The sequence below is a fragment of the Melospiza melodia genome, chromosome 5 (assembly GCF_035770615.1).
Source record: "Melospiza melodia melodia isolate bMelMel2 chromosome 5, bMelMel2.pri, whole genome shotgun sequence".
NCBI lineage: Eukaryota > Metazoa > Chordata > Aves > Passeriformes > Passerellidae > Melospiza > Melospiza melodia.
Window position 1 is genome coordinate 72,732,373 of NC_086198.1, and position 16,054 is coordinate 72,748,426.

A 16,054-nucleotide genomic window follows, 5' to 3' on the forward strand; every position below is an offset into this window, starting at 1 on the left:
ATTCCATTTTTTATTTACTGATTTCTTACAGATGCATTCAGGGATTTTCAGTCGCAGGAGTGTGGATCTATTATAATTCCACTGTACTTGTCATTAAGAAGAGAAAAACATTTACCTGTAATTCTTCTCTGAAGGTAATAGTTATAACAGATCCACACATTAATTCTTTCTCTCTGGCTAGAAGTAATACTTTCTTTTTTAATCTAATAATTTAATTTTAAAAATTTGATTTAAAAAATCAATATTGACTGTGCTGATGGCTGTTATGCCTCAAGAATTTGTAAGAGGCCGCCATCTGCTGGTCAAGAATTTTTTCATTTGAGAAATTATATTTTGGAATATTTTGCCTGTAGTTCCTGTGCAGTAGGATAGTTCCAAAAGTGTGGTTCTAATATAATATTTACCTTCAGTGAAAAAGAATTACAGGTAAGTGACTCTTTTTGGATCTTGGCCTTACTTCAACCTGAAAAGTCAGGGATCTGTTCTTTTTCTGCCTGTTATAGTACATTATGTACAGTACATTATGTACATACAGTACATTATGTAGGTCCAGCAGTTGTGATTTACACTTTATTTACCATCTTAACTTATTGGCAAAAACAATAGAGGTAGAGGATACTGAAAATATGTCTCCCTCTTCTTTCATGTAATATAAATCACTGGAGTGCCATAAATGTTTTATCTTGTTGACCTTTTCAGTCTTTTCTTTTGCCTTTCATGGGAGAGGAACTCAAAAAAAAAAACAAAACAGGTTTTCTTTCTTTTCTTTTGAATATCCAGTAGTCAAGGAGACAGAAGACCATTACAGGTATTTTGCCTTCTGGCTAAATCTGTGAACTAGGAGAGGCAAAAGTTTTCTGGCTATCCTCAGCCTTTGAGTAGGGTGAACTAACCCTTATCACCAAAGTGTGCAGCTCTTTATTATAAGTCTACAGATGCATGTCAGCTTGGTTTTAGTCCATGAAGACAATTAGGTAGAGAAAGGAGAAAAGTTCTGTAGCCTGGTTTATATGAACCTATGATTAGACAGTGACTTGGTGAGTGGTGAGGGGATTGTGCAAAACAAGGTCAAATTCTGGTTATCCAGGCCTAAAGTATATGCTTTCCTGAATACATTCTCAAAATTTTGGGTAAGAGTGAAGTATACTTGTTAACAAAAACATTTTTTTTTGTAAGTTTTCACGTGTGTCTCAGAAATTGCTAGTCTTAATATTCCCTCTGCCACAAAAGCATTCTAAAATCACCTTCCCCCACTGAAAACAAGCTTTACTGAATCTAATGCAGGCATGTTGGTGACAGTCAGTAGTTATGTAAAATGCAAGAGGAATGAGATGTATTGAACCAGTTTTAAGAAGGCTGAGTCTGGGAAATAAGACACTTGAGATCTCTCTCAAGCCATCACTTTATTAGAGCAGAGTGTGATGTATTTGTCATCAATGTTGAGTATTTGTCACACGACACCTGACAGATCTGGGCTTTCCATACCCTGACTGTACTCTTTGAGCTACCCAAAATGTTAGTAATATAATGACTTTTGCAGATGCTTTATATTTCGTATATCAGAGATACAGCTGCTGTCCTTAATCAGTTAATTTGTGATCTTAATAACGCATTACTTTCAAACAAGTAGAGATAGTAACTGTTTCAGGTAAGAATTCCAAACACTAGGGCGCTTTTGACAAGTGTGAACTGCCAGCTGTTATTTATAGAAAGAAAAGTACCAGAACAGGGCATGTTTATCCATGGAAAAGAGTAATAATTATCTAAAATGTTTGTATTTTAAGAAAAATTTGACATACATTATATATATAAAGACACTGTCTGAATTTAAGACAACTAAATGTTTAAGACAACTAAATGTTTCCTGTCTTTTGAGAGTGTGTTGCTCCTTAGCTATACATAGTTTTAAAAGAATAACAGAACAAAATATACCTGATTTTGCAGTTAAAAGAAGGCTCATGAAATATTATTGTGAATGTTAAATAACTGTGTTCATAAAGGATGGTTATTACATTGGAAGAATAGACTAAGTTAAGAGTTCACAAAATTATTTCATTTGAAAATTGCTTTGAAAATCAATTTTTAAGAGATCATTTAGGAAAAAAATTGATAATCATAAATCAAAGGAGAATTAGATATTTTTACTTGCAGTATGCTTGGTTAGTAGTACCATATCAAAATTAGTAGTCCATAATAAAAATTAGGCAGTAGGTAATATTTTAGAAACCTTTGATTTTTGGCCTTGTTTTTATCTCTCAAGTTTTCTCTGTCAAAACTCCCAAAAAGTTAACTGAAAATTAGATTCCTAAACTATTAACAGTAATCATGTAAATTTTGAGAAATTAGTTTTAACAAATGTTGATTTGTTAAACATTTAAACATTGACATTGACTGGTTTAGTGTTAAAATGTAAAACTTCTTACTTCTAGTACTGTTCCATTGGGATCCGATCAGATTCTGCTACGAGGAGCTCAGTTGAGAAATACTCAGTGGGTTCATGGGATAGTTGTCTACACTGGACATGACACAAAACTTATGCAGGTTTGTCCCTTGGATTTTGTCCAACCTGTCTGTTTTATTACCTTAATTTACCATTCCATGGTACAGAAGCATGGCTTGGTTCAATACAGTACTAAAATGTCAGTAATAGAGCATCTTTCATATCAATTAAAAGCAAGAAAAATAAAGCAATTTCTTGTTGTTTTAGTCACTTAGTCCCAAAGTAGTTTTTCCACTCGTAAGCATATTCATTGATTTTATCTAGTAACTTGTGCTTTGAAAACTCTTCATTAGCAAGTTCTATTATCACAGTTTGTCATTTTTATGTTTGACTGCTCCTAAAACTCTCCTGTTGTGGGGCTTCTTTCCAGTACAAAGATAATCATTCTTGTCAGAAAACAAAATGAGGAGGGAAGAGACTGAAATTATTTTGCCTAATGTGTTTTGAAGTATCACAATTGAGATGGACCTGTTGAGAAAAAATAATTTCAGATTGGTCATTCATGCATTATTTAATGCTTTTCTAATTTGTAAAACAGTTACTGGAAAAAGAGTGTCTGAATTGGCAGCTGTCTTCTATTGCACTGACAAGGTGTATTCACATTCATTTTTAATGTTTACTGTTAACTATTGATGCTACCAGTGTTCTGTGTGATTGTTAAACTTCTTGTGTCACAATTCTAAAGCCCCAATTCATAGCTTTATAAGCTGCTGGTTTTGGGGTTTTTTTGAAGTAAAAGAGTTAGGGCATTTTTAGTGATGATGTATTTGGGAGAATATTTAGAAAAGGATACAGTAACATGTAATTTGAAAAGCAAGAACCATGTTACCTCATTTAATATTTAATAACCACTGTTGATTTTTGTCTTTTGCAGAATTCAACAAGTCCACCTCTTAAAATGTCTAATGTGGAACGAATTACAAATATTCAGATTCTGATTTTGTTCTGTATCCTTATTGCCATGTCTTTGATCTGCTCTATTGGTTCAGCTATATGGAACCGAAGGCATACTGGAAGAGACTGGTATCTTGATCTAAATTGTAAGATCCAAAATATTGTATTAATATTTTAGTATTTGGTTGCCTTTCATATTTGGAGAGAAGGATAATTACACAGTGTGGTTTTTGTCAATCTCTCTTCTTTATTTGTTGACTAAAATCCTTAGACTAGGTACATCACAGCAAGTATAAAATTTGCCTTGCTGTGCCATCTGAGCTCTTGCTAAATTCAGGAAGGGCAAGATGGTTTGTTTGTCTCTACTTTTTTCAGGCATTCCATCTCTGCAGTTCAGCAAGGTCTGCGTCAGCATTCCACTGGCATAAACAGTCAGCTTCCTAGACATCAGTCTGAAGCCTCTTTGAGCTCTTACTAATAGATCACATTTAAAAGTGCAGTGACTTTTCTGAATTTTTTATTTGTCTTAGGAAGTGATGCTGTGGCTTTATAATTTTTACAGGGCTTTAACTAATCAATATCAGAACTTAATAAACTCCTCCTAAAGAAGATAAAAGAAAAACCACAGGTCTCTTTTAGCATATTATACTGGGCAGCTGTAGGTAAGGTGGATGTAGGGCAGTGTGATGTTGCACAGGCCTTCACAGCGGCATGGAACATACTGACAGAGTCTGACCCTCTGTGAGGAAAAAGGATTTAAAAGAAGTTTTCATGAACATACTTTGCAGTCAATTATTCATGTTTTCAGAATTTCTTAGGACCCTTTTTACTTAGGCAGAACCAGAACTAAAACAAAGCTCCTGAGTACAAGGCTTTTGAATGTAGTCAACAAAGAGGGGTCTTTTGGGGTTTGGTAAGTTCTTAAAGAAAAATATTGAAGTTTAATTTTTGTTTAATATTGATTTAATTATATAAAAATAATATTGATCAAGTTAAATATTGATTTAATGGCACTCCTAAAGTTTCTGTGTCTGCATTTATGATGGATTTTGCTTTCCTTCTTTTTGATACTGAGCAAGAAACTTTATTTTTTATTAATTAAGAAACTTAACTTTTGTGTTTTCCTAGTGAGGTAAGAAAAAGTGAACTAGTTCATAGAATATTGACAATTTTAGGTAATATCAAAGAAGGAAATCAGATGTGCTTCATCTGTGCATTTTTTTTCCTGGGAAATATAAAAGTTTTAAGAATATGGTGACTTATATGTGGTTAATACAGTAGTGAAGCAGTACATGAGTTGTTGTTATTCCTGAAAAAAGAAACATGAAATAGTGGCCATTGGCATTTTGGTTTGTGTGTTCTAAACCGAGTATCCATGTCAGTTTCTTTTCTGATGTATGTCCCATGATTAAATGAAATCATTTTGGGTTTTGTAAGGTATGTCCTTTAAGGCTGTATTCAGCATATAGTAGTTCTGATACCAGATATGTAAGAAGCATTATAATTTATATGTAAGTGCATTTTTTCCCCCTTTCCCCTTAGTTATTTATTTCTGTAGCTCCCTGATCTTTTAGGCAAGTACATAATTTGATGCAGGAATTGATATTAATTAAAGTCTCCAAAACCTTCTTTGTTGGATCTTATAGTAACAACCAAATCCACGTTGGACAGACAGTGGAAACCTGTCAGAGGCCAATTTTCTTTGAGATACCTTGAATAGAGCTAGGCAGGCTTCATCTTTTACCCTTTTGCTGTACTGCACAGCAGACTTTCCCATTCTCATCATCTCAGAGGTGTTACTGCTAGAGTTATCTTTGTAAGAAAAACTTAAAACTTGAAAGGAAAAAGGAGTATAAATTTACTTGTTTTATATTTTAATATTCACATTTCCAGTTGTTTAGAACTTTCATTAAACTGTCTGATTTCATATCTCCCTTTCATGGGGTGTGAATTTACCTCTTTCAAAGCATTTTGCTCTGTTGAGGGAGATTATATGATTGTGTTAAGGTGGATGGAGAAAAAATTCATTCCACTATATAATTCCCCTTTCAAAATGTTCAACTATAATATTTTGAGTTTAGAACTTGGTTGCTTATATAGATATTCCCAGATTTTGATCTTAAAATGTAGAAAAAGAGGGAATGGCTGGTAAGTTTGCTCTTCAGAAATTGGAGATGAATGCAAAGATTGCTGAATTTGAGCTCTGATATTATAACTGAGATCCTTAACTCTGAGGAAGGTCTTATCCATAGGCAAGTGATACTGTAATTAATTCCAAAGATGCTTCTTAGAACATTTTAATAAAAATCAGCTGTTCATACAATATTTTGAATATAGTACATATATATACTTCTAACTACAGTCTCAAATATTTATTTGATTACTTTGTTTTTTGGCAGATGGTGGAGCAAGCAACTTCGGATTGAATTTCTTGACTTTTATCATTCTCTTCAATAATCTTATTCCAATCAGCTTGTTGGTTACACTTGAAGTCGTTAAATTTATCCAGGCATATTTCATAAATTGGGTAAATATTATTTTTTAATATTGATTTCTAAAATCAAGTGGGTCACAAGTAAGTGAAATGTGCTTTTTTATGTATACATTTTTTATCAGACTTTTTCTGAGTGCTGTTTATTTATTATTAGTGGAATCTGAGGAGATAATTTCTTTTAGTGCACTTATAGCAGCACCGGATTGATTTTTGGAGCATGTTTGTTGTGATCCACTCAGTAATTGTAGAGGAGCAAACTGAGCCTTCTGTGGATTGCAGAGAGAAACTTAAGGTTCAGATGTTCCCCAAAACATGATTAAAGCCAAACAAGTTTAAATGTTGATACCAAAGAATTGATACATTTTATTTAACAGTAAATTAGAAAGAAGGAATTAGAAAAAGAGAGTAGGGGGATAGTAAGAGTGAGAGAGATTAAATAGAAATACATCAGATTAGGTAGAAATATATCATCCCTCTGTGGGTCCCAGCGATGTGTCATTGGTCCTCTCCATCTGGTCTTCTTGGTGGTGAGTGTCCTCCTCTGAAAGGCATAGAATTCAATATTTAATTAACCAGCCTGATTTGGGCCATGTGGAGATGTCCAGGGCAAGTTTGACACTGGCTCTGGCAAGACTCTGGATTGGTTGCGTCATTTTGCATCACGAGCAGTGCTCTGAGGCATGGCTTCAGGGATGAGTCTAAGGAGCACTTTGGGAGTCTTTGATGATTGTGACACCCCCTGGCTTGCTGCTCACATGAATGTCCTGTGGATGTGGCTTTCCTGGGGTGGTGGGGCGTTGTTTCACAGCTGAGCCAGTTTGTGGGATGGAGGATGGGTGTTCGCTACCTCTGACCAGAGGTTGCACCCCACACCCAAGGCCCTCCTCCTCCTCCACCCTCGGTGGGCAGGGAGTGTGTGCAAACCTGGCAGCAGGAGATAAGGTTGGGAGTTGTGGCCTTCCCCAGCCCAAAGCTAGGGAGGGATGATTTTCAGGGCAGCTGCTGGGCTTGGCTCTCCAGTGGATGCTCTCCCAGCCTTATCTGTTTCTTCCCAGAGCTGAGATGATTGAACAGAAGTGTCCTTTTATCTTATCTCAAGTTCTCTTCCTAACTCACAGTCCAAGGTTTCATTCATAGGGCTCATTCAAGGTGGGCTTTGGTGATGCAGCTTTTCACATCAATGTTTAAGCCATGAATTATAACATTTCAGTCTCATGACATTGTTTTTCTGCTTTTTACTTTCTCATTATTGATATTCAGGTATCAGTTTCATTCAGAATGATCAGAAGAATGTGTTTTGCAGTGCTGGAGAGTTTGGCATTTTGCTTTGGCATTTTGGTTTTGTTTTTTTTTCTTTTCTGAGCACAACCCTAGTTTAATGGAGTGAGGTTCATTGTACAAAGGCAGTGTCTGCTAGTATTATCCCTTATGAAACATATAAAAATCATTTTGACATTCTTTTTTTTTTCTTAATGAATTAGTGGGGAAAATGAAGGGTTTACTCTGAGTGGGAGTGAGCTGTTTTCCTTAAAGCCATGTAAACATGCCTTCAATTTTTCCATATTTTTCTGAATGTAAATTTATCATAGCACTCTGAACACTTTAATCTGATTCCTTGATCAAATGTGTGAAATAGATTTGTATGTGTAAGATATATTATGGAGATATAGATAAGAATGCATGTGAAGTAGCAGGTGAAACATATGCTTTATTTTAAAAGTTAAATACTCTTGTGAGCAGTCAGCTAGTTTCGATTTCTTGAGGGTTTTTTTGTGCTGTAAAACAAAAAGTTCACAAATTGGAGATGCAGTGAAATTCTTCCTTAATTTTCTGTATTTGAAAATAAATATTCAACAAAGACCCATCTTGAATGTGTAGATTACCACTTGTAATTCTTGTTTATACAAGAAATCAGAAAGGCTGTTTTAACTTCCTTTCTTGCCCCAGTTTCTCATTATAAGGGATTAGTTGCCTTTTATTTATCCTAATCTGGGACTATGGACATTTTTGTTAAGCAATATTTCTCTTTGTGTGTAGATTATATTTGTATGGAGAAGTTGGTCATCTGCAATCTGTTGCACTACATTACCGTGTTTGACAATGTTTTAATCTTTTACTGTATTTGAAAACAAACTCTGATGTTTATTTAGCAAGAGGAAAAGAACTCACACCATATGAATTGTATCTTATATTTATTGTGTACTCTCAAATTTATCTTCATGTTTTTATCTCAAGATATATTTATCTTGCTATTTAGAAATTACTGATTGTGCGTACAATAGAAGTAGGTAATACTCACTTCTCCATATGAGTCATTTCTGCTTGTTGCCAATGTCATTTTAAATGTGTGGGTCAACTGTTTTTCAATATACTGATCACTAGACATAATCTGAGCAAAATCATTCATCAGAAAATCTTTCTTCTACTGGGGTCTCTTGGAAATGATCTGATAGTGTCTGTGGCTTCTCATGTTGAAACAATCTTAGATCCATTCATGTGTGGTCTTTTCTTCTACACTTAACTGTTCTATTTATGTGCTAGACTTTTTGTGAAAATTCTGAAGGACAGATTTTTAAATATATGTACTTTTTATCTCTAGGACATAGATATGCACTATGAACCTACAGACACTGCTGCAATGGCTCGTACTTCCAATCTCAATGAAGAACTTGGACAGGTAGATAAAAGAATTACTGATTCTAACTCTGTATTGAAATTATTCTTGTGAGGATTTATTTTTAAAAAATATACTCTTGACTTGGTATTTGCTTATTTCTATTCTCTTTGTTTTGTCAGATATTTTTAAAAATACTTTGCAGTATCAGTGAATTAAAGCCAGTATTAAATGAACAATCTCTTCTGTATCAATGTGCATGTGGTAATCACAGAAGATTGAAATGTATCAATAAAGTTACAAAATCAAAGGAATTTTGAGCATTAGGGCTGTCTGTGGCATAAAGTTTAGTCTCAATGTATACATTTATGATAAAGTGTGTCTTCAGTATGTCAGGTTTTTTTCACATTCTCTGCATTCCTCAGAAGTGACAGCAAGTATCTCAGGGTTGAATCAGTTCTATACATGTCCTCTTTTCTTGCCACTAAAGACTGGAAGCTGTGAATGGAATTTGGCCTGAATTAAACCCTGGAAATTTGGGCTTAATTCTTTGTGCTTTGGATTCTCTTTTAATACTGTAAAATCAGTTTGACTTTTCACAAGACATCACTTGTTATATGTTCATATTTGAGAAGTATGACTTAGTGTAAGTGTGCCTGGGGCAGAGGGTGTGTTTCTAGAAGAACTACACATGGTGTTTGCTCTTTCAGTCAGTTGTGTTTGCAATCTGGCTTTAAAACGTGCTGAGCTTTCTGGAGCACTGGTGGTGAGCAGCTCTTGCTGTGGGAAATAAATTACATGCTCATTTAATTGAATTGTATTATGAACACAAGTATGCATGTTCTTGCATTTCCTAATCTAGAAGTTCTCATAACTAATTCTTTACTTTATTGCATGGACATGTAAAAGTTGTCTCTAGCTTTCCAAAACCAATAGGTCAGATTTAGCCATATAGTAAGGCAGTCCTAGGGACTGATATGTGTCATTTGGAAAAACTGCTTGAAGTTAACATGTTCTATGACTGGTCTACATAGAGGAGTACAGAGCCTTTTCCTGTTGGGTTTAATATGTATGTGCAGGAAATTTTGTTCTTTTGCTGGCTTTGAAGGGGAGTACAAGCTCCTCTAGTAGGGAAGAGTCTTTGTTGAATCTTAGCTTTCCTTCTGTTACATTTTACACAATCTGTTTTTTCTATCTCTGCAGCTAGTTTGTTATTCACATTCTGACACATTCTTTCCTTTTGACTTAAGTAGTTTTTGCCTTCATTTCTTAGGATTCTCATCAAATTCTCCTTCACCATTAAGAGCTAGTCAGGCTCCACTTGCATTTTTTCGGCAGATTCTTAATTTGAGCAGATTTTTGTACGGAGACCATAGGACTCTACTAAAAAGAGCAGGTTTCTTCTTTGAAGTACATGAGGGTTGCACATGTAATGAAGAGATTTGCCCCAACAGATCTTCAGGTTTTAAGAAAGGCAAAACTTGTGTTGGGAAAAAAGGTTGACTTTTTTTAGCTGCAATTCCCACTTTCCCATTGTGCCCACACAGAAAAAAAATATACAATTTGCAGCATAAACCTGACACAGAAAGATTCTTTATTACTGCTGATTTTACTAAGGCATAGTTCCTCAGAAACATTTTTACTATACATAGCTTTATTAGTCCCAGGTATAATGTAGTTAATTCCTAATTAAGAATTCTTGGATTTTTTTTTTAAATTAGAAGTAAAATTTAATGAATTGAAGTTTACCTGTGACTCATAGAACTTTTGATTTGTCGCAGACAACCTCATTCCTTCATATATTAACTTTTTTCATAAGATTAGGTTTAAACAAAACTTTAAAATATCACAGGTTTATGTACTTCAGCTTTGAATTTTAAAATGCTCTACCTAGTAGTTTCTGGAACAGAAGGGTTTATAATGCCAGGGGAATAGAAGATGTAGAGTAGGTAGAAAGGAATTTATTTCTCCTTTTCCTGTAATTTGGCATTTCTGAGCTGTTGTGCTTTTACTAACATTTTGGCTTTAAGAAGATATTTCTATGTCAAGAAGATTGGCTCAGAAATGCATATGTAGATACCTTACTTAGCGTATTGCTTTCTGTCCAAAGTTTAATGTTTTACTGGCAAATTCAATGGTCTTCACAAGTTTCTTGCACTTCAGCAAAATGTAGAGTGAGGGATGGTTAATTACACCAATGTGTACTGAAGAAAGCTTAAGTTTCCTGACATCTCAGTTGATTGATTTCTTTGGAAGTGGGTATGAAGGCTGTGTATCTGCCATGTTTATGTATTGATTTTGTTGTTGGATTTTTTCCTATAAACTGTTAAAATTGCAGAACAGGTAAAAATATTTCAAATGTTGATAGTCATGAATTGTACTAGATATGTCACTAACTGCTGAATGTGGATGCATAATGGATTTTGTCGTTCATTTAGGTCAAATATATATTTTCTGACAAAACGGGTACCCTGACATGCAATGTCATGCAATTTAAGAAGTGTACAGTAGCAGGAATTGCATATGGGTAGGTATTTTTATGTATTTATTCATCTGTGTGCCTCTGCCTGTCCATATGTGCTCATACATTAATACTGTAGTTAAAATAAACTTACATCTGAAAATATCTACAACTCAGTCAGCTTTTTGTGACTATAAAATATTACTCATAAGAGACAGGATCACTTCTGTCACGAAGTCTCTTTTTGCAAAGAGGAACAAAAATAAAGTTGAGATATCACAGGCTTTCTGCTGTAAGGCAGCTTCAATATCTTCAATATGCATGGTTTTGCCATCGTTTACCCTGTTTAATGTTGTAACAAAGAAAAGCCTGAAGGAGACTTGCAAAAACTTGGTTTGTTAGAGTTTATGAAGTCTAATAGAAAGACCGTATTTTTGCAATTTTCATTGCAATCTAGGCACTAGCAAAATAGCTGCAAAGCAGGGTTTTTTGGTAATTTTGTTTTATTAACTAACTACTTCTTTTTAACACATGATCCAATTTTTTAGCATTTGTGATTCTTTCTCCTGTCCCTGTTCTGTTTTTTCCTTGCTTCTTGTGCAGCCATTGCCCTGAGCCTGAGGATTATAGTGTTCCTTCAGATGATTGGTAAGCTCTAAAAATCGTTTAGCTTCTGCTGTTTCTTGAAGATTCAGGTTTAAAAATACTGAGCAGTATATTTAGAGATGGAACTGCATGTGAGATATGTTACTGCTCAGAAGTTAATTCAGCATTGAATTCACACAGACTGACCATTTTACACAAAGTTATGCCATTCAAATTCTGACTCTGGAATAGAATCTCTAGGTGGATCCCTGAAATATAGTGCAGTCGCTATACTGAAAGTCTTGGTGCAATTCAGAACTACTTATTGGAGAGAAAGTTTTGTCTTTTATTATATATCTGGTACTATGTTAACTTTAATCACATTTTTCTACTGGTAGTCAGTAATATGTTAGTAATAATCAATACTATGTTTAGAAAAAATCCATATTTGAGAGTGAAAAATATGTGATGTTATTGTTGCTATTTTACTTCCTCCAGATAGTTTTAGAATATTAGCACTGCATAGTTCTTAACTGGAACTGAGATTAGAGCACCCAAATACACTTGGGACTAACATTAATGTCTTAATGAGGACTTCAGGAAAGAAAAGTCCTGGCTTCCTTTCTGCTGTCATCTACATGAGCCTTGTGCTTCTTCATCATACTTCCTTACACTAAATATTTGCAATACCATTCAAAATAAACTCAGATACATCACAGAAAAAAAAGTTGTTTACAGTCTTTAAATTATCTTTATTTTATTTGTTGAAAGTGACAACAAGACTTGGAACACAAAATTGGAACGTGTTGTCATCTTTTGTTGAAAACATTTGAAGGAAAAAAAAATCATGACTAAATTAGAATTAATAATTCTTTGTTTAGATAGAAAAAAAAAAAAAAACAAAGCCAGAAAATTTCCTCCTGCAACACATAAAATGTAGTACACATGCATAACCCAGAATCTTACCTGACCTGAATATCATTTGATGTAGAAGGAAAATGTTTCCTAAAGATACATAAGTTTACTTAACTGCATACAAGGAATTTCATTAAAACAAGGCAGTGCTTACATGAAATGAAGCATGCTTGCTTATAAACCATTAATGAAAAAAGACTGGTTTTGAATAAATATTTCTTCACATAAATATCTTTATGAAGACATCTGAAATGGATAAACTGATATTCGAACAGTGGTTTTTAAAAAAAATGAATCCAAACCTTATAGGCAAAGAATATATTAGAAATACTTTAAAAAATGATATTTGAAATTTCTTGGTGTGTAAATCTAATGCAATTAATAAAATCTCTTTGTGCCAGTAACATTTCTAGCCCTAACATGACTAATATACTAAATCCCAAATCTTCTGTATCTTTTTTTTGTATTAGAAAGAATTGATTTCTACTTCGTTAAAACTTACACCTGCAAATATTTTTCTGTATTTTAGCACTGAGAATCCAGAAAATTTATATCAGAAAGCTTTAAGCAAACAAAGCTTAAAGCTTAGACTCTGAACAAATATAATGTGTCTGAAGATGTTAGTATTTGGCACCTCAAGATCTATTTGCTTTACATTCAGAAAAGAAGTCTTGGTGAAGAAGCATACTTCAAATCTTTTGCTATAATTACAAAGTTAGAAAAAGTACTCCTTACATGGTGGTACAGAGGAGATTCTGCAATTTGTATTCCTCCACAGTAGTTACTGCAGGACTAAAACAGCTCACTGTTGGTTTTACATAGAGAATCTTTAGACTGCCTTTGTGTCTTTGGTTATTCTTCAACTTAAATCACCAAATATATTTATTCTTTGTAAGATTATGTAATCCAAAGTAAATGAGAAAAAAGTTCCTTCAACTGGATTCACATTTAAGCAGTTTTTATTTTACTAAATTCAAAGTCATCTAGATTGTCTTAATACTTAGGCTGTAGCATTAAGACTGTAGCTGTAGTCAGCTGCAGTAACAAATGTTCCTAGAAGTATCTACATATTTGAGCTCTCACATTCAGCCAGAATATTTGTGGAATTTGGGAGATGCTAGTCTATGACTTCTATAGAACCATCTCCTCCTTGCATCTCTTAAGTCCATACTTCACCACTGTTGTTATGTCTTCCTTATCTTTCCATTTCATATATTCCTTTTTGATCATAAGCAATAAAAAGCAAATTCTCTGCATGCAGACTTTTCTGATGTCTGAACTCATTTGTTTACCTCTTTCAGATTCCAGACTTGCTTTTCTACAGACATTTAGAAACTTACCCTAAAAATGCTAATTTCTTGATGAACTGTGATCTCTTTGGGCCTGTATATTTTTTGTGCCCCTTTTATAATCTCATTCTAGAGACCAGAAGACAAGAAGCCTCAGTTTTACATTGTGGATATATTTTTACTTCATCCTTCATTACCTAAATTCTGCAGAAAAACTTTGCTGGATTTAAGCATATTTGTATAAACCAAGGTTTCTTTAAATTAAACAAACTTTGGAAATGTGAGACAAGTATCTTTTCAATTCTTTTTCTCACAATACATGATTGCAGCCTTTATTGTAGCAGTTATAGCCCAAAACTTGTGTTTGGATGATTTGTATATAAACTGTTAAAATCATGCTAAGAGTGATCTCTTTTTTATTCAATTATTTCTAGGCAAGGCCCACAAAATGTAGAAGAAAAAACATTTAGTGACGTATCATTACTGGATAATCTTCAGAACAACCATGTAAGTTAAATAGAATCAATTGTCATCAACTATTCTACTTATATGTCTCTTTACCCCTCTTTTGACTAAATAATTTTAAATCATTTCCACTTTTAACGTTTTGAAGTGCCTGATATATTCATCTTTAAAGCAGTCTGATCTTGCAACATTTTCCATGTGATTTTTGTTTGCTACATCTTTCTAAAAGTTCTCAAGAAGTGTTGTCAAATACAGTACTAGACAAAAGTAGAAGAGACTATTTTTTAGTAAAAATTACAACATCCAAAGAGACTTCTGTGAATAAAGTAAAATTCTTTCAATACATCATTCATACTTACCTTCCCTAAAAAGTAATTATTTGAACTGTTCCATGTTTCTGGTTATCTAATTTTGATTGTTATGGTAGCAAATGCCACTAAATTTTATTTATATAACCAGTATGTAAGTAGAGCAGTATATAGGTAAGTATGTGCATGCTGAAATTAGCTTACAGATTGTATTTAAAGAAAAGAGGTACCTTTCATTAATTTTTTCTGGGCTATTATTTGTCTATATCTATTATTACATTTTAGTTGTTTATTGCTTAAATGATGAATCACACTGTGACCTATTTTTTTTCTTAGCCAACTGCACCTATAATATGTGAGTTCTTGACAATGATGGCAGTGTGTCATACAGCAGTTCCAGAAAGAGAAGGTGATAAAATTATATATCAAGCAGCATCTCCAGGTGAGACTCAAATAATTCAGTGAACATATTCTGTCAACTCAACAAGCAGATTTTACTCAGTTTATTGTTTTTGAAGAATCTTCCAAAATTAAAAAAACCCCAGACTTATCCCTCAAAAACTAATTGGTATCAGCTAAAATCAGTTATTTAAAAAAGGATTAAGACTTTTTAAAATTTTCGTTAGAAAATACATTTGAATGTTACGTGGATTATGTAAGGGCAAAGAATCAGTAACTATGCAGCACTGCTATGGTGTTGTCAGATTGCTGTGGAGTTCTAAAGGAAGTGCTCAGAAGTAAATAAAATCAAATCAGGACACAAATTGATGTCCTTGCTCATTCTAGAAGCCTATTCTGTACTTGGTAACCATGATACTGATTTAAAACAGAGACTGTGTAATCAAAACAGAAATATTTCTAATAGGATAGAAGTTGTGATAAATTCTATTAAAGACTGAGAAAAGATTATTGTGCAAAAGGTCTATTTCAAGCCTATTGTGGTTCATAGACAGTTTTTAAATTCAGGAAATGATTAAGCAAGGCAGAATGATTAAAATATGCTCAGCCCTGCTGAGCTAATATATTACAATTTATGATGGGAAAAATTACCTCAAGTGTAGAGGTTCTTCCTGGGCTCCCCAGCTTCTAGGTGGCTGGCTCTGTGAATCCTGGCCTTCAACAACTAAAAGAAAAGGGCAGAGGTAGTGCCATAAATGAAGTTCACTGGGTCATGGCACTGTTTCACTGGGCATTGCAAGCAGACTCCATTCTGATATCCTGAGCCACTTGGAGACAGCTGATGTCTGTTGCAGATGTGGTTGCTGATTTCTTGAGTGTACACATTGAAGTTATCTGTTATTTACAGCAATGACTTACCACTCTTCTCTTCCAAACCAGAACTTAAACAAAAAGCATTGAACAGTAACCTGGGGAAGGTGCTAACCTAGGTGCTTTGAAGAGGGTGCTCTCATTACTGAGCTGAGAGGTGTGTTCCTTTCAGGGCTTATTTTCTCTAAACTGTTAACTCATTTCATCAGTTTTCACAGCAGAAACAAGGAGTTCTTTCCAGCACCACATTTAATCTTAAA

The 16,054-nt window shown here is 34.0% G+C and overlaps 1 protein-coding gene across 5 annotated transcripts in view; it reads left to right on the forward strand.

The window, feature by feature from the left end:
• ATP8A1 (ATPase phospholipid transporting 8A1) overlaps positions 1 to 16,054 on the forward strand; it is a 100,604-nt gene that overhangs the window by 23,573 nt on the left and 60,977 nt on the right. For 4 of the 5 annotated variants that reach the window (XM_063157355.1, XM_063157354.1, XM_063157358.1 and 1 more), the window contains 8 exons: positions 2,430 to 2,541; positions 3,375 to 3,540; positions 5,794 to 5,921; positions 8,488 to 8,565; positions 10,941 to 11,029; positions 11,567 to 11,611; positions 14,187 to 14,259; positions 14,862 to 14,967. In XM_063157355.1, the coding sequence (XP_063013425.1) occupies positions 2,430 to 2,541; positions 3,375 to 3,540; positions 5,794 to 5,921; positions 8,488 to 8,565; positions 10,941 to 11,029; positions 11,567 to 11,611; positions 14,187 to 14,259; positions 14,862 to 14,967 (797 nt within the window). The remainder of the gene's footprint in view (positions 1 to 2,429; positions 2,542 to 3,374; positions 3,541 to 5,793; positions 5,922 to 8,487; positions 8,566 to 10,940; positions 11,030 to 11,566; positions 11,612 to 14,186; positions 14,260 to 14,861; positions 14,968 to 16,054) is intronic. The other variant, XM_063157357.1, reaches the window with a different exon arrangement.